General features: G+C 35.1%; 1 protein-coding gene across 15 annotated transcripts in view; it reads right to left on the bottom strand.

Annotated features, from left to right (window-relative positions):
* USP25 (ubiquitin specific peptidase 25) overlaps nt 1-25,697 on the bottom strand; it is a 147,567-nt gene that overhangs the window by 54,197 nt on the left and 67,673 nt on the right. For 12 of the 15 annotated variants that reach the window (XM_063803629.1, XM_063803627.1, XM_009443720.5 and 9 more), the window contains 5 exons: nt 23,890-23,976; nt 18,477-18,614; nt 14,854-14,930; nt 12,532-12,605; nt 4,876-5,024 (listed from right to left, as the gene is read on the bottom strand). Coding sequence is in view for 12 of the 15 variants with exons in the window: in XM_009443720.5 (XP_009441995.1) it covers nt 4,876-5,024; nt 12,532-12,605; nt 14,854-14,930; nt 18,477-18,614; nt 23,890-23,976 (525 nt within the window). In the remaining 3 variants the exon portion in view is untranslated. Of the gene's footprint in view, nt 1-1,308; nt 1,433-4,875; nt 5,025-12,531; nt 12,606-14,853; nt 14,931-18,476; nt 18,615-23,889; nt 23,977-25,697 lie in introns of those variants that run through there. The other 3 variants (XM_063803628.1, XM_063803631.1, XM_063803630.1) reach the window with 3 other exon arrangements.

Below are 25,697 nucleotides of genomic sequence, written 5' to 3'. Positions count from 1 at the left end.
CTGTCTTCTTCAATATGATGTTGAATGGTACTTATACTTAACCAAAGCATCAAAATCCTGTGATAAAATAACTTATGAGAGGGAGTACTCAAAAAAAAAATTTATATCATAAATCGTCACAACTCTCATACTAAAAATGAAAAAACGGTGTTTTCCTGTTTTAGCTTTAGCTCCTCTGCTGGATTTCATACTAATTTATGAAAAAGACATATTACTAACAAAAAGTTAATACTTAGAGTAATTTACTTAAAATCTTTTAAAATAACTAGTGTTTAAAGAATTGAATGTCTCATTGCTATGAGCCAAATTCTGATAATGAGTATAGCTATAATTTCCTTCCCCTACCCCCAGCCCCTAATCCCCATACATGCTTTGGTAACTGTTCAATTAAGCATGAAATTCAACATTTTTAAAAGAAAATTATTTTCATATACAACCTCAAGTTATACATAAGCATATGTATTTAAAGAGAAAGAAAAGGTAACAAACTTGTAAATCAACAAATAACAGAAGTATAAAATAAATAGTTCTGAAGTGCTTATTATAAACTGCAATATGCGAAACTGCTGCATAATCTATTGTGTGTGATAATTTCAAGTGTCACAAAATGCCACCACACATCTGTCAATAAGTTAAGAATATACTAAATTTAAATTTGAACATCCAAAAAAAGTATGAATGGCACACATCTGGCAAATTGAATCTGAGGAGGATCTGGAAAGTTGCTACTTTTCTCTACAGCAAATAAAAGCAAACGGTATTCAATACTATTTCTCTTTCAAAATGCTATAATTACTTGAACTGAGATTTCCTGAGCTGGATGGTTATCTTTTACTGAAAGCTAAAGTTTAAGGAATTTGTTTTATATGGGTAATACCTGAAATGGATTAAATAAAATTATGAAAAATATAAGAAACATCTCAAGTTTTAAAATTTGATTAGCAAAGTTTGCTTACTCATTTTGATCTCACATGGAACTGGCAAGAATTTTTGAGTTAGTTCTAATCCACATATAAAATTATTATTAAGAATTAAAACATTACCCCAGACACATCAGAAAGAACACTTTTGATTCTTTAGGATAATATTCTCTGCTCCATTTTATGATACTCAAACAAGAAAGTAGATTTCAAGAACTATCACTTTCATATTTTATTGCAATACTTTAAATGTCACCATTAAAATTAAATAGTTACATATTTTAATTCATGGAAATCTACAATGGCCACAAGAAATGAAATGACCCAAACTGGGGTACACTTTTCTGTAGACCATGAAAAGTCCAGGAAATATAAATAGCTTCCATACCTTACAAAAGGATGTTCAAAAATGTTATGTAATATGTCTCTGTTATGAATGCATTTTCCTCTATCAGCGATGGCAGGTTTTTCCTACTACAAGAGTGGAAGGATTTCACTTTCTCATTCTAAAGCTGATGGGGACAAGATGAGATAACCAGACATTCTGTAAATTCATGTTTTAAAATATTAATGGTATGTCTAGCTCTGCAATATTTGGATTGTAGTATAGCAGTACATAATTTGAATTTTAAATAATACAAAACATGAGAAATTTTTCTTTCAAAAAAATATTTCCATTCAACAAAAAACTATATCTACTTCTCTACAATCTAACTAGTATGCCATGCTTGTGAGACAGAGGTCGTTCTCCATATCTCTAAACATATTATTATTTTACTAGATAATGAAACTACAGGAGGAATAGATTTCTGCAGTTAGTGAATAAAGAACTTACATAATCAGTATTGGCAGCACAAGTGCTTCTAAATTCATCACAATTCTAGAAATCTCACCTGTTAACAAAAGTAGTTCCTAAAGAGTATGTCATTTTTATGAGTTTTAATAGCTGGTTTTCTATTAAAGTGTATAAGATACCTTGCTTTTATGAGAGGATTACACAAATGTGGAGAGAAAAAAAAAACAACAACAGAAAAAACACACCTATCACTTCAAATTCCCCACGGAATATCAAACCAAGCCAGGATGTAAACTATGCACAAGAAGCAAAAACTTTTTATTCCAGTTAAAAAATTAGCTCCAGTCATTTAATTGCCTTGACTCATTTGCCCTTTGATTTTAAAAGTTAAGTTCCCCATATAACCTCTACAGATGTCTAATATGGTACATGTCGATATTGTTTCTCTAATTTTGTTTTTAAAGCTTTGTAAAAACTCCTTCTAGCACTTTATTATAACTTGGTACAACTTTGTGAAGGGAAATTTGGCAGTACCAACACATCTAAATGAGTATGCCCTGTGACCCAAAGATTCTACTTCTAACTATACTTCATTCCTAAGTGCGCAAGGGTATTTATACAAAGACATTCTTCAGAATAATTCTTTTTCGAGTTACTGCCTTACAGGATAATTAAATCAATTTAATTTTATAAATACAGACTATGTGACACTATGTAGATTTTAAAAACACTGACGTAAAGCTCTACACTAACTTAGAAGCATGCTCATGATATACTGCTGAGTGAAAAACGCAACTTTCGGGGCAGTGTGGACAGATGCAAATACTTATATGTGCATAGCAATAGTCTAAAAGAACACACAGCACACACTGGTAGTAGTGAATACTCACACTACAAGTGAAGTATTTACTATCTGAAATTTTTTTCCTCCAACAGACAATCAAAAAATATCTCCATGTTTCCTGGAGAGTCTGACTCATCTACAAATTGCATACCATTTAAAAGTTAAAATGTTTCATTTAAAAAATATTTAAGTAGTTATTTTGGATACAATCATGTTTAACTTATTCAGTTGTCTCTTAGTATATCATCCACGAAATTTAAACTCTTATAGCCAATTGGATGTTTTAGCTTGGAAGACTGGAGGTCTTCCTATATATTAGTTGGCCACAGCTATTTCAGCAAATAAGATGTTCTCTGGGCCAAAATAAAATCAACAATTTTTAATAGATTGAGGAAAAAGCTATTGTTATCAGGGATTATGCCAATTTAGAAATAGCCTGTAATGTTACTTACTGGCTTTTAGAGATTCAAGAATAGTTTTTCTAAAGGATATAATAAGACTATAATTTAAATATGTTATTTTTTAAAAACTGATATTATACTTTAGTCAGTGACAGTCTCTTAAATCAAGCTGAATTATTATTGAAACTATAGCCTCCAGCAAATCTAGAAAAATGGTAACAGGAATCACAGGCAATCAAATTTGCCACAGTAGTGGAGATTAGAAACTGCTAAAATAGAGAACATCATAAATCATTATATTCCCTAGGCTAGATGAAAAAACCTAGGCAGAACATTTATATTGCAACATAGGGGCATTCAGAGTATAAAACCAATAAAAAGATGGAGGACAAATCTAAGATATTTTAAATAAACAATAAAATTTCAACTCTGTGTACAATAAAAATTTTTAAAAGCTGGGAATATGTGAGAAAGATTACCAATAAACCATAGTGTATTTCAGCTACTCTGATATATAAAAACAAGTACCATCCCTGCCTTACTACCCCAATCATCCTTTTATTTAACAGCAAACAGATCGGATTTTAAGAGTCTGCTTTCTTATTCCATTGTGGGATACTGGTAAAGTCCCAGTCTTTAGAGATCTGTTTCCCAATCAATAAAATAAGCTGAATTTAAACATTCTTATTTAGAGGTTTTTATCAGAATTACTTGTGCAGCTCTTGTGTCCATATACCACATCCCTATCGTAGACCCTGCTTGGATAACTTTGAAGTCTGGCTATTCTCTATTGAGAATCACTGAAATAGATGATCTATGATGTAGAGAGAAAGACTATTTCAAATACATCTCTTCCTCTTAACAGGAAAAGCATATTTTTGTTTGTTTATGTATGTGGGGGGAAGAGGAATAAAATGAGTATGCACCTGAAACAGGAAAGGGTTAACTGCATCTTTAAGAAAAAAAAAATTAAAATTTAGATAAAAGCAATTTGTTCTCAAAAACACAAGAACAAAGTCTCCTTTTAGATAAACACAGAGACATCGTATCACTTAATATTTATTAAGCACCTATTCAGTATAAAGACCTCAGAAACTTGTTTGATAAGCACCAAGACATTTCATTCATTCACTCAATAAGTATTATGTATGCAGTTACCATATTACCACTAGGGATATAATAGTGAATGACACAGATAAAGACCTCTAGCCACATTCATGGAGTTTAACAGCTAGACAACTATCAGCAATTTCTTAACAGTAACTGATTGGGGAAGCACATATGTCCTTTGCTTACTATTACAGTGCCAAAACTCCCTGACAGATGAATGCATGGATGAATGGCTACACAGATGCAGCTACAGAGATGGATAAAGAAACAGAGATGGGTGGAAAGAAAGAAACTAGTTGAGGTAGACATATAAGTTAACAATATTTTATAAAAATGATTTCTTCCTTGAGAAGGGAAGTTCTTCCATCTGACCTTATGCAATCACATAGCAATTTTACAAGAAAAGGAATCTGGGCATCGTGGACAAATTCCAATAACAGTTGATATAAGTAGCATATATCTGTTTTAAAATCCACTGTAATATCAGGATTTTCCTTCTTTATATCCAGGAACTAGCATGCTGCTAATGGCTGGTACCTTGATTGAAAGGTCTAAAAAGACTGAACAATGTCCTAAGATTTTAAAATTCTGAGATAAATTATTTAAGTGAGAATTTAACATAGATTATAGGCCATATTGACTGGACAGGTCTCCTGAATGTCTAAATTACCAATTAAATCCAAACATACTCTCTGAGTATTCTCTCTGTTATTAGGTAGCTATATAATTAGAACCTTACATTGTGCTATAGCATTGTAAGAAAGACCTAGGGAAGAAAGGGGACAATGAAAATGTTAAACTCACCTCTTGGCCTGATTTTCCTGAATTCTCTGAATGTAAAGACTCAATTTCTCCTTCAATCATTGCAGCTTCTAGGCACTCATGCAGATCTTTGAACCCATTGACCTGAAGTGGGTACTGACCAAACATTTCAGTGTTTTCAAATTTTTTACCTATAAGAAGGGAGAAAATTAATAATACTCAATATGGCCTTCTGGCTACTAAAATTAAGAGTATGTAAGGATTCTCACATGAACCTGAAAATTGTAACACTGACTGATTTCATTCCTGAGAAGTGTTAGTGTTAATTTTCCTGTTGGTTTATACACATGTGCAAATGTACATTTATACCCAGCCATAGATATTACACATCCACATATATGTAATTATATACATACATATGTATGTATATTTTTTCTCGCAAGAAGCATTTTCTAAGGGCAAGATACTGTACTGAACACTGGGAATATATACAGCAGTGAACAAGAGAGATATGGTCCCTGAGCTGAGAAAATTCTCAGCCTCATTTAAAAAACATTATACCCATTAACTTCACATATATTTATAAACAAATAATTACAAATAATTATATTACAATTGTTATAAAAAGAAAGTTGTGATGAGACAGAATTATGTGAGAGGTATAAAAATGGGAGCTTAGTCTTGGAGGTGGTGGGGAGAGCAGGGAAGACCTCCATGGCAAAGGACATTTAAGCTCAGGCTTGAATAATGAGTGGGAGTTAGCCATGCCAGAGTGCTGGGGGACTATAGAGTATTCTTGGCCATGGAACAGCATGATGAAGACTTTAAGGCAGTAAAGAAGTTGATATGTTTAGGAACTAACAGGAGGTTAGTGTAGCTTGGGGAACCAAGGGAGAGATTACAATGAAAAGTCAGGCAGTGAGTTAAAATCTACAAGGTCTTGTGGTCCTATTAAGAATTTTTTTCCCCACCACATTCTGGGTATAATGCAAAGTCACTGATACGGTTTGGCTGTGTCCCCACTCAAATCTCATCTTAAATTGTAGCTCCCATAATTCTCCTGTATTGTGGGAGGGATTCAGCAGGAGATAATTCAATCATGGGGGCAGTTTCCCCCATACGGTTCTCATGGTAGTGAATATGCCTCATGAGATGTGATGGTTTTATAAGGGGTTTCCCCTTTGGCTTCGCTCTTGTTCTCTTCTCTTGTCTGCCACCAAGTGAGACATGCCCTTCACCTTCTGCCATGTTAGGCCTCCCCAGCCCATGATTGTTAGGCCTCCCCAGCCATGTAAAACTGTGAGTCCATTAAACCTCTTTCTTTTGCAAATTGCCCGGTCTCGGGTATGTCTTTATCAGCAGCATGTAAATGGACTAATACAGTCACTGAATGGTTAAATCTAAGAATAACAGGCTCAGGTTTATGTCTCTGAAACACCTTTAAAGTCCCTGTGTGAAGTGGGTGGTCATCTGTTAAAAGACTATTGCAGAATCTTTCCAGAAATAAAGGTAGCATGGATGAAGGTTGTTAAAAGTAAAAATACACAAAAGAGATAAAATTACATACATATACATTTATACATATATGCAAGGAAGGGCACCAACAGGACTTGACTGAGCAGGATAAGAGATAGGTAAGAAGGAAAATATCAAGAATGACAGAATTCTGGCATGAACAACTAGATGATGATAATGATTACTATTTTTTTTTTTTGAACAACTAGATGATGATGATGATGACATTTTATTTTTTATTGAGACAGAGTCTCGCTCTGTCACCCAGTCTGGAGCTCAGTGGTGTGATCTCGGCTCACTGCAAACTCCGCCTCCCGAGTTCCAGCAATTCTCTTGCCTCAGCCTCCCTAGTAGCTGGGATTACAGGAGCCCACCACCACACCCGACTAATTTTTGTATTTTCAGTAGAGGTGGGGTTTCACCATGTTGGCCAGGCTGGTCTCGAACTCCTGACCTCAAGTGATCCACCTGCCTCAGCCTCCCAAAGTGCTGGGATTACAGGCATGAACCATCATGCCTGGCAGATTATGGACTGAAAATGGCACCACTTAAGTAAGAAAACAGGATTTTTTTTTTCTTTAGTTTTGAGGTAGCAGTGGAAATCACTGGTTCATTATGACCCATGAGATTTCAATTTGAGAAGACAGTTGAATATGAATCTGTAACTAAGATTAACATTCTGGAATAAAGATAGAATTGCTGGCTTATTGACAGCAGGAAATTAAGGCACTGAATGAGATGCCTAGGGGATGGGACAGGAAGAAGAAATGGGCCTAAACAAAGTCCTAAGGTTCTGCTACCTTTATATGCAAAAAGAGACTATAAATACAACTTTTCTTAGAAGTACCCACTGAGGCAGGAAAAAAGCCACAAGAATATGGTGTTACAAAAGCCAGAGAAATGTGTTTTTAAGGAAAGAATAGGAAAAAGGAGGAAGAAGAGGTTAAGAGTCATCAGCATTAATAACTGGTAAGAATTCAATATGGAAAGTGTATTAGTCCATTATCACGCTGCTGATAAAGACACATCCCGGACTGGGAAGAAAAAGAGGATTAATTGGAACTACAGTTCCACACGGCTGGGAAGCCCTCAGAATCATGGCAGGAGGCGAAAGGCACTTCTTACATGGCAGAGGAAAGAGAAGATGAGGAAGAAGCAAAAGTGGAAACCCATGATAAACTCATTAGATCTCGTGAGATGTACTCAATATCATGAGAATAGCACAGGAAAGACTGCCCCACCATGATTCAGTTACCTCCGCCTGGGTCCCTCCCACAACATGTGGGAACTCTGGGAGATATAATTCAAGTTGAGATTTACGTCAGGACACAGCCGAACCACATCATTCCAGCCCTAGCCCCTCCAAATCTCATGTCCTCACATTTCAAAACCAATCATGTCTTCCCAACAATCCCCCAAAGTCTTAGCTCATTTTAGCATTAACCCAAAAGTCCACAGTCCAAAGTGTCATCTAAGACAAGGTTAAGTCCCTTCCACCTACAAGCCTGTAATATCAAAAGCAAGCTAGTTACTCCCTATAAGAAGGGAGAAAATTAATGATCCTCAACATGGCCTTTTGGCTACTAAAATTAAGATTATGTAAGGATTCTCACCTGAACCTAAAAACTGTAACACTGACTGATTTTTTTCCTGAGAAGAGTTACAATTGGAGTACAGGTACTGGGTAAATACAGCCATTCGAAATGGGAGAAACTGGCCAAAACAAACGGGTTACAGGGCCCATGCAAGTCCGAAATCCAACAGGGCAGTCAAATTTTAAGGCTCTGAAATGCTCTCCTTTGATGCCAGCTCTCACATCCAGGTCACACTGATGCAAGAGGTAGGTTCCCATGGTCCTGGGCAGCTCCGCCCCTGTGGCTTTGCAAGGTACAGCCTCCATCCTGGCTGCTTTCACGGGTTGGTGTTGAGTGTCTGCAGCTTTTCCAGGTACACAATGCAAGCTATCAGTGGATCTAACATTCTGGGGTCTGGAGGATAGTGGCCTTCTTCTCACAGTTCCACTAGGTGGTGTCCCAGTAGGGACTCTCTGTGTGGGCTCCAACCCCACATTTCTCTTCTGTACTGCCCTAGCAGAGGTTGTCCATGAGGACCCCAACTCTGTAGCAAACTTCTGCCTGGACATCCAGGCATTTCTATACATCTTCTGAAATCTAGGTGGAGGTGCCCAAACCTCACTTCTTGACTTCTGTGCACCCGCAGGCTCAACATCATGTGGAAGATGCCAAGGTTTGGGGCTTGCACCCTCTGAAACAATGGGCCGAGCTACACCTTGGCCCCTTCTAGCAAAAGCTGGAGCAGCTGAGACACAGGGCACCAAGTTCCTAGGCTGCACACAGCATGGGTACCACGGGCAGCCCACAAAGCCATTTTTTCCTCCTAGGCTTCTCTGGGTCTATGATGGGAGGGGCTGCCAGGAAGACCTATAACATATCCTGGAGACATTTTCCCTATTGTCTTGGGGATTAACATTTGGCTCCTTGTTACTTAACACAAATTTCTGCAGCCACGACTTGAATTTCTCCTCAAAAAATGGGGTTTTCTGCTCTACTGGATCATCAGGCTGCAAATTTTCTGAACTTTTATGCTCTGTTTCCCTTTCAAAATGGAATGCTTTTAATAGCTCCCAAGTCATCTCTTGAATGCTTTGCTGCTTAGAAATTTCTTCCACCGATATCTTAAATCATCTCTCTCAAGTTCAAAGTTCCACAAATCTCTAGGTCAGAGGCAAAATGCCACCAGTCTCTTTGCTAAAACATAACAAGAGTCACCTTTGCTTCAGTTCCCAACAAGTTCCTCATCTCCATCTGAGACCACCTCAGCCTGGACCTTATTGTTCATATCACTATCAGCATTTTTGTCAAAGCCATTCAACAAATCTCTAGGAGGTTCCAAACTTTCGCACATTTTCCTGTCTTCTTCTGAGCCCTTCAAACTGTTCCAACCTCTGCCTGTTACCTATCTCCAAAGTTGCTTCCACATTTTCAGGTATCTTTTCACCAACGTCCTACTCTACTGGACCCAATTTACTGTATTAGTCCATTCTCAAGCTGCTAATAAAGACATAGGCAAGACTGGGAAGAAAAAGAGGTTTAATTGGACTTACAGTTCCACATGGCTGGGGAGGCCTCAGAATCATGGCAGGAGGCAAAAGGCACTTCTTACATGGCAGCAGCAAGAGGAAATGAGGTAGAAGTAAAAGTGGAAACCCCAGATAAATCTCAAGGGTTTATCCTGGGTTTCCACTTTTACTTCTACCTCATTTTCTCTTGTCGCCGCCATGAAGAAGTGCCTTTAATAAATGATAAGTCTCAGGAGACTTATTCATTATCATAAGAATAGCACGGGAAAGACCAGCCCCCATAATTCAATTACCTCCCCCTGGGTCCCTCCCACAACACACGGAATTCTGGGAGACACAATCAAGTTGAGATTCGGTTTGGGACGTGACCAAACCATATCAGAAACTGAAAGGGATCTAATGGATTTAACCACATGTAGAAAATCAATAACCTTAGCAAGATCCCTTTTAGACAAGTTCTGAAGCCAGAAACTAAGCTGGGGCTAGGTTGAATAAATGGGGAGTAATCAGTTGAAACTAACTCCTCTCTTTAAAGGGGCTTAATTTTGAATAAGAATCAAGAGAGGGTATTAACTGAAAAAGAGTATGGGAGTGGATAACGTTTTTAATTTTTAAGGTTTGAGATACCAGACAATGTGTAAATATTGATGAAAAAGAAAGAGTGGGAGAAGCTCAAAAGCCAAGAAAAAACGAATGAAGTAAGGTCTGAGTAAAAGCATGAAGGGAGGGAATTCTGAGCACGTATAAAGAATAGTCTTTTGATATAAAACTGGGTAATTCCTTTATTATATGTAGGAGCAGGTAAAAATATAGTAGAGGTAGTGATAGATCTAGGTTATGGAGCCTGAGGCTCATATATTTGGGAATGTTGTGTTTTTAGAATATGATACAAAACCACAAATGTAAAATTAGATTCGGGGACTGGACAAAACCTGTGATTAAGTTTCATTAATGTGACAGTAAATCTATGAAATCTGAGGTAAAGATTTTCTCAGAGAATGAAGAGATAAGTTAGATTTGAAATGAGTGGAAAAGACGAAAATATTTATTGCAGTAAATGAGAGAAAGAATGGTGATTACACAGAACAAGTTGGGTTATAGGATTGGGAGCACCAAAGCTCAGTATCACTCAAATTCATGATCCACTACAGTTAGCCCATTTCTGTGACTTTTCGCCAGCAATCTTCAGGTACTCAGTACAGACACAGAAAAGATGAACAGCTTAATGAAGGTTAGAGAACAGGGAGGGGGTGCCAGAAGGGAAGAGGGGAAAGAGAGTTTTAGGTTTTAGATGAAAAAGGAAGGAGTGAAGTACAGAGAAGGGCTAAGAGGGGACAATGAACTAGAAGTTCTCAAAAAGTTGAGGGACTTTTGCAGTGGGGGTACTTTGGCAAACAAACTAAAAATCATCCCTAATCAAGAACCATTGGTTTGAAAGAAAGTATTAGGAAGATCTATGTAAAAAGTGATAAGAAAGTACTCTGAAATAAATTACTTTTACTGAAGCAAACACATAGTTCAAGTGAAAACGTTATTAAGGCCACCTTTATATAACACAATCACTAAAGCAACTTACTAATACCAAGTACAAAGACTTCAACACTGGATTGACAAATTAATTTTTTTTTTTTTTTTTTTTGAGACGGAGTCTCGCTCTGTCTCCCAGGCTGGAGTGCAGTGGCCCGATCTCAGCTCACTGCAAGCTCCGCCTCCTGGGTTCACGTCATTCTCCTGCCTCAGCCTCCTGAGTAGCTGGGACTACAGGCGCCTGCCACCACGCCTGGCTAATTTTTTTTGTATTTTTAGTAGAGACAGGGTTTCACCGTGTTAGCCAGGATGGTCTTGATCTCCTGACCTCATGATCCACCAGCCTCGGGCTCCCAAAGTGCTGGGATTACAGGCATGAGCCACCGCACCCAGCCAACAAATTAAATATTTTAATAACAATCAATTTTAGGAATCAATATAATACAGGTAGAAATGCTCATGCAGGGTATTATAAACAGTGCCTAGTCATGACCTGATGAGACCTACTCGCTGCATCAGATAGTGTTCTACTTCAAATAAAATCAGAATGATTAAGATGAATGACCCAACGTAAATGTACTATGTAAAATATTCTACATATATATATAAACTTATATATATTAACTCATATATATGTGCATATATATATATATAAAACAACTTATATATAAGTTGTTACCACTTGAAGCAAACAAAAACGTACGAACATGTCACTAAGACTTTTTAAAGGGCCAACATCTGAGTTAGTATTGTCTTTTTCTGAATCCCAAACCACCTACATTCAAACAGAACTTCAGGGAATCCACTACTTAAGATCGTGAAGAAAAAACATTTTTTCAAATTTTACACTTTAGCTGATCTGGAAAAAGATAACTTGCAAAAGTTGATGCATTGGGTGATTTGAGAAAAACAATTTTTCAAAAGTTTATGCTTTGGGACCTAATATTATTACATGAAGTTACATTTAAAGAGTCTCCTCCCTTGTTAGGGAACCCAAACAGAAACTACTTAGGCCAAATTTTAAGAAACAGGTATTTAGCTTAAATGGAGTAGTATCACTCTTCACTGATTTTTCAAAAGATAGAGTACAATCTTTTCCTGAAAACTAATATCTACATTTAAAATCACTCAAAAAGTGAGAACTCTATAATACCCTGACTATGCTAAGTTGCTAAATTCAGCTTTCAACATGAAAAAGAAAGTGAGCATCATATCAAGCCCAGTATTTAACTCCAATATTATCTTCAAAGGATCTATCAACCATCCCATTAATCCCTGTATTCCAACATAATTGTATCATGGAAGCCCTCTCACTGGAAAAAACATGAGGATAAAATAAAGTATCAATTAGTATGTGATAATGCACTCTGTACATTCCTTTTCCTTCATTCAATTCTGTGCTTTATGTGAATAACAGTAGCAATCCAACAAAAATTACTAGACAGAATATATCAAATTAAAAATAAAGTCCACTAAAAAAAATAGTAACTATCGAGACGAATGAATGAATAATAATCTCTCTTCACTTGCAATAAAAAGTAAATGTATAACTCTACCTTCAAGTACTCCCACAGCCAGGAATCTGCCATAGAACAACTCTACCATGGGGTTCTTTGGCTTCTCTTCATCCCTAAAGTGTGTTAAAAAATATAAATGTGATTACAATTTTTGGACCTATAAATAGAGAAAATATTAAAGAACTATAACACATGACAAGACAAAAACACTTATGTGGCTATCACGCACTTGCATTTAGCTCTGTTATTTACAGTGCCACGTTGCACAAGGTACTTATTCTTCCATTTCTTTACCTGTCAACTGCGGATAACTATGATAGCTGCACCCACAGGATTCTCATAGGAGTTAAAATGAGCTACTACGTGTATGAACTTGGAAGAGAAATTGACACAGTTTGTGCACAAAGTGCCTGCTCTTTCTATCATCATTACACATTTCAATCTCATACTCTGTGTAGTGCATGTTTATTTGGACATGGGAAGGAAGAAAAGCCACTTTTAATCAGAATACATTTCTACAAAATTTTGATAGGTTATTTCCTGTATTTACATGGAAGAGTCCAAAAAATCCAAAAACAACAACCCTCACCAGGGAGGGAACGAGGTACCAGTTTTTCACCCAAAGTAGCTGAACAGCTACTTCATTCTTTTGTGAAGTTTCACACTGCTGGTAGAATTAGTCATTTACAAATTTTCCAAGTCATTTAATACCAAAATTCATTTTTTTCTTTTCTGCTTGAAGCAAACAAAAGTTGAAAATTTTAAATTGTCTTTTTATGGTTTGTGTGACCTAAAAAGACAAAGTTTATCCTTGCCTTACTGTATAGAAATGCGTTGTATCCACAATTGTGTACAGATTTTTCTGTATTAATTTGTGTTTATATTAATTGACTTGTTAAGTATTGTTTAAAAAGGGAGAGAGGGGATACCATCTCTCTTGATAAATGGGTCATCATTTAATCCTTAGAATAATGTTGATAAGTACTTCTCTTAATTCTTACAAGAACCCCAGTAGATAGTATAGCAGTCTTTAGTGCTACTGAAAAAAAATTCTGGCCCTTCACGTTCAGGTGCATGGTAAGATACACTGTACTACTCACTTCTTAAAACTGTGATAAAATGTACATAACCCTTTAACTGTACAGTTCGGTAATGTTAAGTATATTCACACTGTTGTGCAACCAACGTCAGAATTCTTTTCCTCTTGCAAAACTGAAACTCTATATGCATTAAACAACTCCTCATCTCCCCCTCCCCCCAGCCTCTGGCAACCACCATTCTACTTTCTGTTGCTAAGAGTTTGATAACTCTTGATACCTCACATAAGTGATTTATAGTACCTGTCCTTTTGTGACTGGCTTCTTTCACGTGGCATAATATCTTCAAGGGGTCATGTTACACCATGTGTCAGAACTTCTGTGCTTTTCAGGATAAATAATATTCCACTGTATGTATATACAGCACATTTTGTTTATCCATTCACCTATCAATGGACATTTGGTTTGCTTCCACCTTTCGGCTATTGTGAATAACGTTGCTATGAACACAGGTGTACAAACATCTCTTTGAAACCCTGCTTTCAATTCTTTTGGATATACACCAAGAAGTAGAATTGCTGGATCATATGGTGATTATATTTTTAATATTTTAAGAAACCCCCATACTGTTTTCCACAGTGGCTGTACCATTTCATATCCTCACCAACACTGCACAAGGGTTTCAATTTCTCCACATCCTTGCCAACCCTCGTTATTTTCTTGGGCCAGTAGGGGTTGGGGGGGTGTTTTGTTTTTTTTCGTAGCCGCCATCCTAATTAGTGTGAGATATTCCTACTCACTTTGAAGTTAGGCCATATAGCTCTGCCCAACAAAATGTTTGCAGAAGTGATGTGTGTCACTTCTGGGCAGAAACTTAGAGACACAGTATAATTTTCACTGCCAGCAAGATCCCAGAAACCTAGGTGACCTTGGGGCCCTGAGTGAACAGATAAACAGAGCCACTTGCTCACATGCACCGCTACTTCATATCCCTGTCTTCATGCTTCTATGTAAAAGGATTTTGTCACAATTCACATTCCTGACATCTTTCTCCACCGCAAATTCATTCCTCGTCATGAAAAGTGATTATTGAATCTAAGAAAAGGAACTGGGCATGTAAGACTAGCTCTTCCAGGGATCAGTTTTTAGATTTTTTTGGTTACACTATTATTTGTGCCTGCAAATTCTAAACGGCTTGTCAATAATACAGAAAATACTGGGATTCCCATAAGTCTGTCTTGATTTCTTATTTCTCTGTTGACATTTAATACATGCTATCTAATGAATTCCTAAAACCCCATTGCTAAACTTCACGGTAACTTACGTCTCCTCTTCAGCTTTCATTTGGAAGGCATCTTCTAACCAATCTAATAATTTGTGTGTAAACTCACTCACATCTTGCTGTGAAAAGAAAAAAGCCTGTTGATATTTGAGCCTACTAAAAAAAAAATACTAGATGTTGTAACATCAAACCTAGAGCCAGTTGTTGAAATATATAATTACCAACTCCTTACAAAGATAACAAGTGCAATGTTTCACACGAAATGCAAGAAACTTTTATAATTTAACCAGGATATAAGATATTTGAAAAAACAAGCATTATATTGATAATCAATTATTGGGTTTCACTTTAAAATACACATACACACACACACACACACAATCAAAAACCAAACTTACAAATGAGATTTTTAAAAAATAATCATTACTCCCCACCCAAAGAGCTCTGTAATGAATCTTTATAAAATGAAGAAATCATCTTAGCAAACAGTTCTTCATTTTATAAAGAATTATGACTGGCTTCTCTCTTAGAAGGAAGACTAGTCTCTTTCCACAATTCATTTTCTTAATTCAACTTACACACACAATTTTTTAAGCCATATCTACCTTTACTATCATTCAGAACCAGCCCATTTATCACCTTTCACCATGCCTTTGGTCTTTGCTCTCTCAACACAGAAAAACAGGAATAGGTTGTGGCAGTTGTGTTATCAACTACCATAATTCTTTCAATAACGTGAGTTGGAACACAGAAAATAATAAATAGAACATAAGGGAAAAACAATAAATCAACTCTACTGAGGCTGCTTACAGACAGATGAATCAGTAGTAAGCAATTTGTCCTTACTTACCAAAATATCCCCAAATACAAAACAAACTTACTATCCTATATTTTTTCAGCCAGCAGTTTCTTTAAGAGCATGTAGGCCAACTTTATATTAACCTCAAAAAAATGTTGAAACTAAAGTCTGGGAAGCTTAAGTAAATTGCTCCAAAGCTGTAGAGTTAAATAGGACTAAACGCAACGCAAAAATCCAGCTGTAAACATTCATAACATCTGTGGCGGGTTGAATAGTAGCCTGCAAAAATATATGTCCACCTAGATCCTCAAAATGTGACACTATTTAGAATAATGGTCTTTGCCAATATAATTAAGGTAAGGATCTTGAGATGAGATCAGCCTGGATTAGGGCTGGGGCTAAATCCAATGGTGAGTGTTCTTGTAAGAAACAGAAAACCAGAAGACAGACAGACACATGAGGGAAAGCCACATGAAGAGGAAGACAGAGATTGGAGCTATGCTGCCTCAAGGCAAGGAACACCAACAGCCACCAGAGTACGGTGGAAGCAAAGGATTCTCCCTCAGAGCCAATGGAGGAAGTGTGGCCCTGCCAACACCTTTACTCTGGACCTCTGCCCTCTAGAACTATTAGAGAATAACCTTTTGTTTTTAACCACTCCATTTGTTGTAATTTGTTACGACTGTCCTTAGGAACTATTGTTAACACCTTAAAACAACTTTTCATACTTTTGTATAACTTTAATTCACTTTAACATTACATCCAACAAAAAATAAGGTTTCCTAGCTAACACAATATTTTTCAGAAGTTAATCCCTATCTTTCTTAGAAATCAATCTAAAATTGACAATTATAAAATAAAACAATTAAAGGTATGATTAAAATTGACAGTATCGATTGGGGCCAAGTGTGGTGGCTCATGTCTATAATCCTAGCACTTTGGGAGGCCAAACCAGGAGGATAGCTTGAGCCCAGGAGTTTGAGACCAGGCTTGGCAACATAGGGAGATCCTGTCTCTATAAAAATAAAATAAAATTATTTGCCAGGCGCGGTGGCATGTGCCTGTGGTCTCAGCTACTTGGGAGACTGAGGTCTGGGGAAGGGTTGAGCCCAGGAGGCTGATGCTGCAGTGAGCCATTGTCATACCACTGTACTCTAGCCTAGGTGACAAAACAAAACTGTGTCTCAAAAAAAAACAAACACGGAAAAGAAAAAGAAAAAACTAACAGTATCACATACCAAAGGGTGTCTCAAAAGACTCCTGTGTACTTCAAAAGATGATGTATTTGAAATATTTAGGAAGAAGATACAATGAAAATATAAATTCACTTTTAAAAAAATCATGATGCTTACATTTACAGATTCACTAAATTACTCCTGTAGACTTCAAATTCAAGTGTTTAGGGAACAGAAGAGAATCAAACTTATCAACCTTAATTGATGCACATCTACTTTAAAAGGCCTCTAAAGAAAAAGAATCACTAATTTCAAAAGTTAGTCTACACTGCTAATCTGAAGCAAAAGCATTTATATTGTGGCCTTAACAGCCAGTTGTATCCATTTCAACTCTAACTCAAACTGAAAAGCCCACCTATGTACATACATGGCTCCAGACGAAGTCTATGCTGCCTCATCTTTAAATGTGAAAAGATACCCCAAAATCAACATGAATCTCTAGAAAAGAAAGAAAGAAAAAAGAAACCAGAAAAAAGACAAGGAAAAAGCCATCCAGAAGGAAAGATAAGTCAGAGAACAGAAGTAATCTTTTAAAAAATTTAATTGTATACTCAGAATCACTGGAAAAGATACTATGCATACTAAAGAAGAAAAAAAAAAGTAAAACACATTTAGAACCAGAAGGAATGCTGAATGCCCGAAAATGATGGTTTGGAATCAACTGTAAAATTATTTCTCTTTCTTTTGATTTGTGTTAGTGTTACCATGACAGAGCGAGTAAGAAACAAAGCTGAGTAGATACTAAGCCTAAAAGGCACTGGAGCATTGTTAGAATTTTTTTAAAAATGCAACAACATATAAAAGAAACTCTGATGTGAGTGCCCTTTTTGCTCATTCACATTTGCCATACGAGGTAAATGTAAAGCAGAAAGAAAAAGCACAAGGAAGATGGTGAGAGAATCTCAGACCTTCCTCTTCCAAACGCCCTCTCCATACATCACAAAACAGAGACACATCCAAGTATGTACTTTAAAAAACAACGCTGCAAGCTTAGTGGCTTTTTGAAACTTCTGCCATTACACATTGCTGCTATCTTTTTGAACACTTACTATTCTCTGCCACTGTATTTTTTCCTCTGTTTTCCTTCTTTAATTTCTCTGATTTTTCCAATTATATGTGAAAATACTGGTTTGTTTATAGATATTTTGTATTTTTTATAAGAAAATTACCAATATTCTTTTAAGGTAATGGATAAAAATCTACCACAATACACTATATAAAGAATAAAAGACAAAAGCAACAATAACAAAGATAACATCTTTCAAAAACCATTTCTGGGTAATTAAGGAAAAGTACTCCCTTCCAGCAAACACAGGAATATCAAAAGCATGTGTACTATAATGATCCTCTGTTATCATACATTTGTGAAGATGTTTAATTATGTATTTGTAAATAATCTTAATTTTATCCATCGTTTTCATTTCAATCATAATATAAATTAAAACTTTATTTTAACACCTTCAAGATCACTTTTCTCTTAAAAGTCTCCCAAATGTTTTAAATGGTTCCAGGTTATTTTTAATAAAGCAGAATCATGCGTCTCAAATAGTCTCATATTCTTGGGAAAGCTGCTTAATATTGTTCAGATTAAATACAAATGGTTAATGAACAAGTCAGTGCAACAGAACTACCTGCTGTGAGTCATTTGATTTGAAAGCATCCTTAAGAATTTCAACTGCTCTTGATGGATCAACATACTTCCTTTTGGTACCAACAAGAAGTGCAAATAGATACCTCAGCTCACGCATAAAAGGCAAATTCCGATGTTCCTATTGAAGGAAAAAAACAAAAACATCTTAACTGAAGATTAAGAAAATTTTCACTAATAAATAGATATTCATTTTAACAGTAACCAAAAATTAAACTAGCCAATATAGATTAGGGATGAATTAGCACTCTATCATAATTGAAGAAAGTAGAGTGTTGGTGCCATCTAAGAGACTCGAAGTCCAGCACAAAAAGGCAGAAGACCTAGGATAGGCTCACAATTTCAGCATGAATGCCACATATTCACAGCAAATCATGTCATTACTCAGCCAAGAATATCTTCCTCATTCAAGACTGCTTATCATAATACTTCCCATTCAGCAAGGCCCAGCTGCTGCTGCTCAGAGCAATAATAACAGCCAACATTCAATGAGTGTTCACTACATGCCAGGCACTGTTCTAAGTGCTTGATCTCAATAAACCCATTTAGCAAAAATCTCCACTCCTCCATGAAGCCTTTCCAGACTCCTCCAAGTCAACGATACCTTCAAATTCCACATCTACTGAAATGAATGCCTTTCACTGAGCCATGAATCACCGACTGTCACTGTGGTGTGACAATCTTAATTATTAGACTAATATTAGAACCTCACCCAATTATTAGAAATTTAATATTTGTTTTTATATTTAATAAAAATTGCTTATAAAATTATTTTATACTCATTTATTTTATATCTAAAGTTATTGAACATTATATTTAATATAATTCAATCACAATATTTAAATTTATTTAATTTTATTAATTTAATAATTAGACCAGATCCTAATAGGAGACTAATATATCACCCTCCTAATATTCCTTTGAAATCTTACTTTTGTTTCTCAATAAGACTATAAGATTCTCAAAGACAAGAATTTCTATATCTTTTCCCCAACTTTTTACTACACAAAGCATTCAATTCTTACTGGCTCATTAAAGCAAAATCTCCAGAAAGAAATTAAAACAACCCACATTACCAATCACTAACAATTTATTTTAAAACAAGAAGGAAATTTTAAGAAATAACATAATTCACACAACTTAGTGAAATGTTTCATGACAACAAACCAGGCAAGCCATTCTTATAATATTTAGTTCTTATAATAACAATTTTAACGGATAAAATTTAGATATTAAACATGAAAATTTTCTTCCAAATTTACACAGTTGGCATTCTCAACACTGTAAAATTCTAGGGGTCTGGGATGGGGGTGTATCTTTACATAGTTGCTGCCCAAAATAGTATAACCCACATAGAAAGAATTGCTTCTAGAATAGATTCCAAAAAAGAGTCCTGAGAAATAGGTATGAGGGAATAAAACTGGTTCCAAATATGCCCTCAGAAATAGGTTTTAAAAGTATAAAGACTATGAGCTTTAATCTATAAAATTACTTTCAAAAGTACCCTTAATTTCCTGAGATCAGTTTCTTTATCACCGCACCTAAGTCAATGCAGTTTTTTGAGACATTCCCAGTAACAAAATTGGAAGTAATAATTTTTGGAAATTAGGGGAATTCTGCTGAGAAGCATATTTGAAAAGTAAATTGCTTCCTAGTTTCTAGAAGATTTTTACCATAAATGAGATTTTAGCTTTGGTCAAATCATTTTTCTTCATCCACAGAGATGATAATATGGTTTTCCTTCTTTAGTCTGTTGATATGGTGAAGTATACTGATTTATTTTTGAAAGCTAAACCAATTTTGTATTCCTGGATAAGCCCCACTTCTCTATGAGGTATTATCCTTTATATATAATTGCGGGATTTAATTTTTCAAAAATTTGCTACAATTCTTTGCTTCCAAATTCATGAGAAATATTGGTGTGTGGTTTGCTTTTCTTGAAATGTATTTTCCTACTTTTCATTTCAGGGTAATGCTTAGCTCACAAAATGAGTTGGGAAGTTTTACTTTTTAAGTATCTGTACAAATTTATAGGGAATTGTTATCATTTGTTCTTTAAATGCTTAATATAATTTACAAGTAAAACTATTTAGCTGCTGAATTTTTTGGTGGACAGGTTCCAGTTCCTTTAATATAATGTAGGGCTACCACAGGTTATCTATTTCTTCACTAGTGAGCTTTGATAGCTTGTGACTTTCAAGATACTTGTCTGCTGTTTATAATATTCCACTATTCTCCCTTTAGTGTCTATAGAGTATGTAGTGATGTTTCCCTTTTTCACTCCTTATATTTGTAATATATGTCTTCCCTCTTCTTTCTTGCTTAGTCTACCTAGAAGTTCATCAATTTCACCAATCTTCTCAAGAAGCAGTTTTTGGTTCCATAATTTTCTGTATTGTTTTTCTGATATTTGGTTCACAGATTTCTGCTATTACCTTTATTATTTCCTTACTTCTGCTTTGAGATTAACATGCCCTTTATTCTCTAATGTCTTGATATGCAAGCTGCTATCATTAATTGAAAACCATTCTTCTTTTCTAATAAGATGTCTGGTAAGATGTCTCTTATAAGATATCTTCCACTAATCACTATTTTAGCTTCATCCTCAAATTTTGATATGTCATGTTTTAATTTTCATTCAGCTTACAATATTCTGAAATTACTCATTTGATTTGTTTTTTTGTCCCTTGGGATATTTAGAGGTGAATGACTTCATTTCCAACTATCTGGGGATTTTCTGTATATCTTTCTGTTGTTGATTTCTACCTTGATTTCTACCATTTTCGTCAGAAAAGGTATTTTGTATGCTTTGAATCCTTTGAGATGTACTGAGACTTATAAATCCAGCTCCTGTTACTTCTTCATGACTAATGGCAGAAATCTCAGAATGCCCCTTTTATTTGTAAAATTCAAAATTCCTTCAGGTGTTTGCTCCAGGAATACAGTATGGTACTCAACTAAACCCATTTCCTTCTGATGACATTCACTTTAAGTAGTGGAAAGTGATAAATTTCTTTATTTTGAAATATTTGTCCTAAATCAAGACTTTAAATAATATAACCTTCCAATTAATAAGGCTTTAGCTATTTACATGATGATTTCCACTAAATATTATACATGTGCATCTTTGTTTTCTCAACATTTAATATGCTTTGCCATCAGTCTGAAACATTTTAAACTAAATGTATATCTGTGTGAGGGGAGAGGGGATGATTACATCAAGGATCTATTATTATATTTCCAGGGACCTCACAATTCTCCTAGACACTGAAATTACCAACAGTTCAAATAAACCTGAGTGTCTAAAATTAGTTTCAATTTCCACAAGCAATTGCCAAGTCTACTTAAAATACAAACTAATTTCAAATACTAGATTTCTTTCAAATCTCACTCAATATGTATGTAATATTTGTGGCAAATTTTGCTAGCAAAAAATATCCTGTTTAAAAGTGCATACAAATGGCATCTCTGTGATGTGATCAAAGTAATCCCAAATGTATTCTGCAACTTAAGACAAAGTGTTCAAATTGAATGTAGCTGTACACATGTCACGAATTGGCGGTAAATTCATTATTAAATAAGTGACAAGTTACACTCACACCTTTTTTAAAAACCTGCTGTCACCATCTCAAGTGAATATAGGACCATTCAGTGGCTGATAACTATCTATAAATCCATTTGCTTCGAAGATGTCAAGGTATAGTGTGTACTGCTGTCACTATACTAAATTAGAGTCACATTTGTGCAATAATCATATAAAATTGCACAGTATTCTAAGTAATTGTCTCAGAATGGAAGTGAGAAATTCTTTTATTTCCTTAAGCTAAAGGGACACCTGGAGAGGCTAACCCATTGCAAGAAACAAACTTCTCTAGAAAGGTGCTGAAGATTGGAATTACACATTTCTCTAGTATTCACAACTCGTTCTGACATATAAGCATAAATATAGCAACTGTTTTTTAAATAAGAATACAAACTAACATGGCCTCATTCAACTCTGTGAAGAACAAAAGAAATTAAAGCTCTGTAAAACATTAAAATCCAGGACCATAAATGGTCAAGATGCATATACATACATGTATACATAACTAGAAATGATAATTCTAAACAATTTCACACAAATTATACATATACTTTGAGATATGAGAAGAGAGAAGAACTGTGATATTAACAAATTGCAATGACGGAGGCAATAGTTCAGAAGGTTCCATGTAAAAACCATAATGACTGAAAGGGTTTTCCTTAATTTTTCTGGAGACAGAAGAGTTTGTCAGACGATCCTGACTCTCTTTTGAAAATGGGTTGTTTATCAGCCTGACACTCTACAGCCCAGAGATTATAACCTGAAAAGCTGGTTATAAATCAAGTTATCTTCCCACTAGCATGCATTATAAATGTTTCACGTGTTTACAGAAAAAGTCAGAAAAAGTGGTTTTAAAAATTAAACGCTAAAACGAAAACATAATTTAATATTTCATCACTCCTACTAAAAATAGGTCAAAAAAGTTCAGCAGTTTACTGAAACCTAAAACTAACTTCCTTGCCTTGGCAATAAGTCCACTTTAGGACTACAGATTGTTTATGACAAGATCAACCACTAAAGCCCTACACGCAACTATATCATCTCCATAAGTAATTTTTTCCATTAGGTATAAATTCTGTGTGCAAATTGGTTCTTTTTAAAATAAGTCTTATTTTTTTTAAACTTTTTTTATTGTTTAACTGACAATAGCTGACACCTAGTACTTACTATGTACCGAGCACTTTTAAGCCCCTTACATGTTTTACCTCATTTAATGCTCACAGCAACTCTATGAAATGATTACTATTATTATTTATGATTTACAGATAGTAAATGGAACAGAGAGAAATCAAGTAACCAGCTCTAGGTCCCTAGCTAGAACCCAGGCAATCTGGCCCTGGTGTGTGTGTTGTCACTTTATATTTCCCATCTACGATAGTCACTTCCAAAATGAAAGATACAGATTTGTACTGCAAAGACATGAATGCAAAACTCATTTTTTAAAGGGCTGCACAAGACAATCAATTGAAAAGAAATTTCAATTTCCACAAAATTTTTTAGGAGACAACTGAGGAAAGACCTTAAATTGTAAACTATAGCCTATAAAGTTTATTGAAATTTGACAGTCCCCCCCAAAAAAATTACTAAAGCGACACCAAAAATTGGCATATTACTGTGACAGGTAAAGGAAAAAAGTCGAATTTATAATATATTAACAGAGGATAGGAACTTGCTATGGTAACTAAGATTAATGAATTGACATTCAAATTGACAGTTTCAGATTTGATGAGCCAAGTAAATGCCCAAAAATCAATCACATATAAGAGAACATATAGAGTATACATACTGCTTAAAAAAATCTTTTGAATTTTACCTTTTGGTTTCGGGGTAAATCTTGAGCATTTGATGGAGGCTTGTAATTCAGAACTAATCTTCTAAATTCCAAAAGATTAAATAATGACTGAAAAAGAACAACAATTTAACATAACCTGAGGGAAAATTCCATTAGCAAAATGTAAAAATGACTAGTCTTGGAGGTTTATTTTTTACAACTGTGTACTACTTATACGCAGAATCATTGCAACTGGCACAAGGAGGACATACTTCTGAGAAAAAGTCAAGTTTCTTTTATTTGACATACCATTCTTGATACTTGATAGTGCACAAGATTATATTTGGACAACTTTTTAAATATACTACTCATTATTAATAGCTCTTTTTATATGCACTTAAGCAGTTTCCTCAAAATAAAGAGTATGCAAATGTCAAGTCCAAAACTTTTTAGACGTGCTATGTTTACCATGAATTATCTAGATGTATCATTAATACTAGAAAAATGGAGTACAAATAAATTTACTCATCAGATCCTAGGTAATAGAGACACAAAGCAATTACACATTATCTCAATGCTCAAGGAAGTACACAATTTAGAAAGGAGACAGACATATAATAGAAATGTCGTGACTTCAAGATGCAGTGATAATAATTACACAAGAATATAATGGAGCATATGAAGGATGCCCATGGAAAGGCTTCCTGGAGTATGTTTTTTAAACTGTAGTTTGCAACCATTTACTATCATCATACTGAACATTTCTTTAAAATGAGATAAAATACAATGGAAAATATCACAATGTATCATACTCAGTAAATACATCAGAGTATTTTCTTGCAAAATTTTCATTGTAGATATTTTACAAACTTGTGTATGTGTAAAATGTTTTATAATATACAGTATATTCCTTTCTTGGGTCACAGTTTATAAAGTTTGAAAATTACTATACAGGAAGTGATAATGTTTCAAATCTTAGAAAAGGTGAGTCAGCCAACTTGACAGAAGGTAAAGGTGGCACCACAAATCAATGAGGAAACAAGGTTTTGATCAACAGTTGGGTATTGAGAAAACTACATATAAAGAAATAGAGCCAGATTACATAGATTAATTAACAACCTAAATATGAAAGGTAAAACCATAAAGCTGGTAACAGAAACTGTAAAAAAAAATTTTATCTTGTGATCTAGAAAGATTTATTCAACAATATAAGCACATAAAATAAATCATCTATTCATTCATTTAACAAATATTTATGGAGCATCTACTATATGCCAGACACTAAGAAGGTAGTCTCTGCCCTTGTAGGGATTACAGTCTTGTGACTGCTTTTTAAAACAGTAAGAGTAGAAGTAATAAACCAGAAGGGATATGAATACATTAACAGTTGGCCAAGATCAGAACCTTGGGGAGAAAGCACCATTTAAAAATCACAGGAAAAAAAAAAAAGAGTTTTGAGAAAGAGAAAGGAATACTAAGGGAAATCACAGAAGAAAAACGAGTGGAGAAAACAAGGGCTTTCAAACATACTTGTGTATTCTAATAAACTGCGGAGCTTTAAAAAATAGCTGTGTCAGGGGACTCTCAATAAAGATACAAAGTTCCACAAAAGATTCTGCTGTACATCAAAAAATAGCTGGCACATTTCAAGGAGGACAAGATTAGCAACATCACGAAAGGTTGCCACATTCTTCCAATAAATTAAGGACAGAGAAATAACCTTTGGATTTGGCAACTGGAAAGTCATGTTTGCAGTGGAGTGGCAGAGGAAGAACAGAGGCATTAAATAATGGGAAAATGGGGTACAGAGTAGCACCCTCTTATCCAAAAAGGATACATTCCAAAATCTC

This window comes from Pan troglodytes, chromosome 22 (assembly GCF_028858775.2).
Source record: "Pan troglodytes isolate AG18354 chromosome 22, NHGRI_mPanTro3-v2.0_pri, whole genome shotgun sequence".
NCBI classification, from domain to species: domain Eukaryota; kingdom Metazoa; phylum Chordata; class Mammalia; order Primates; family Hominidae; genus Pan; species Pan troglodytes.
This window is presented reverse-complemented; position numbering and strand designations above follow the sequence as displayed.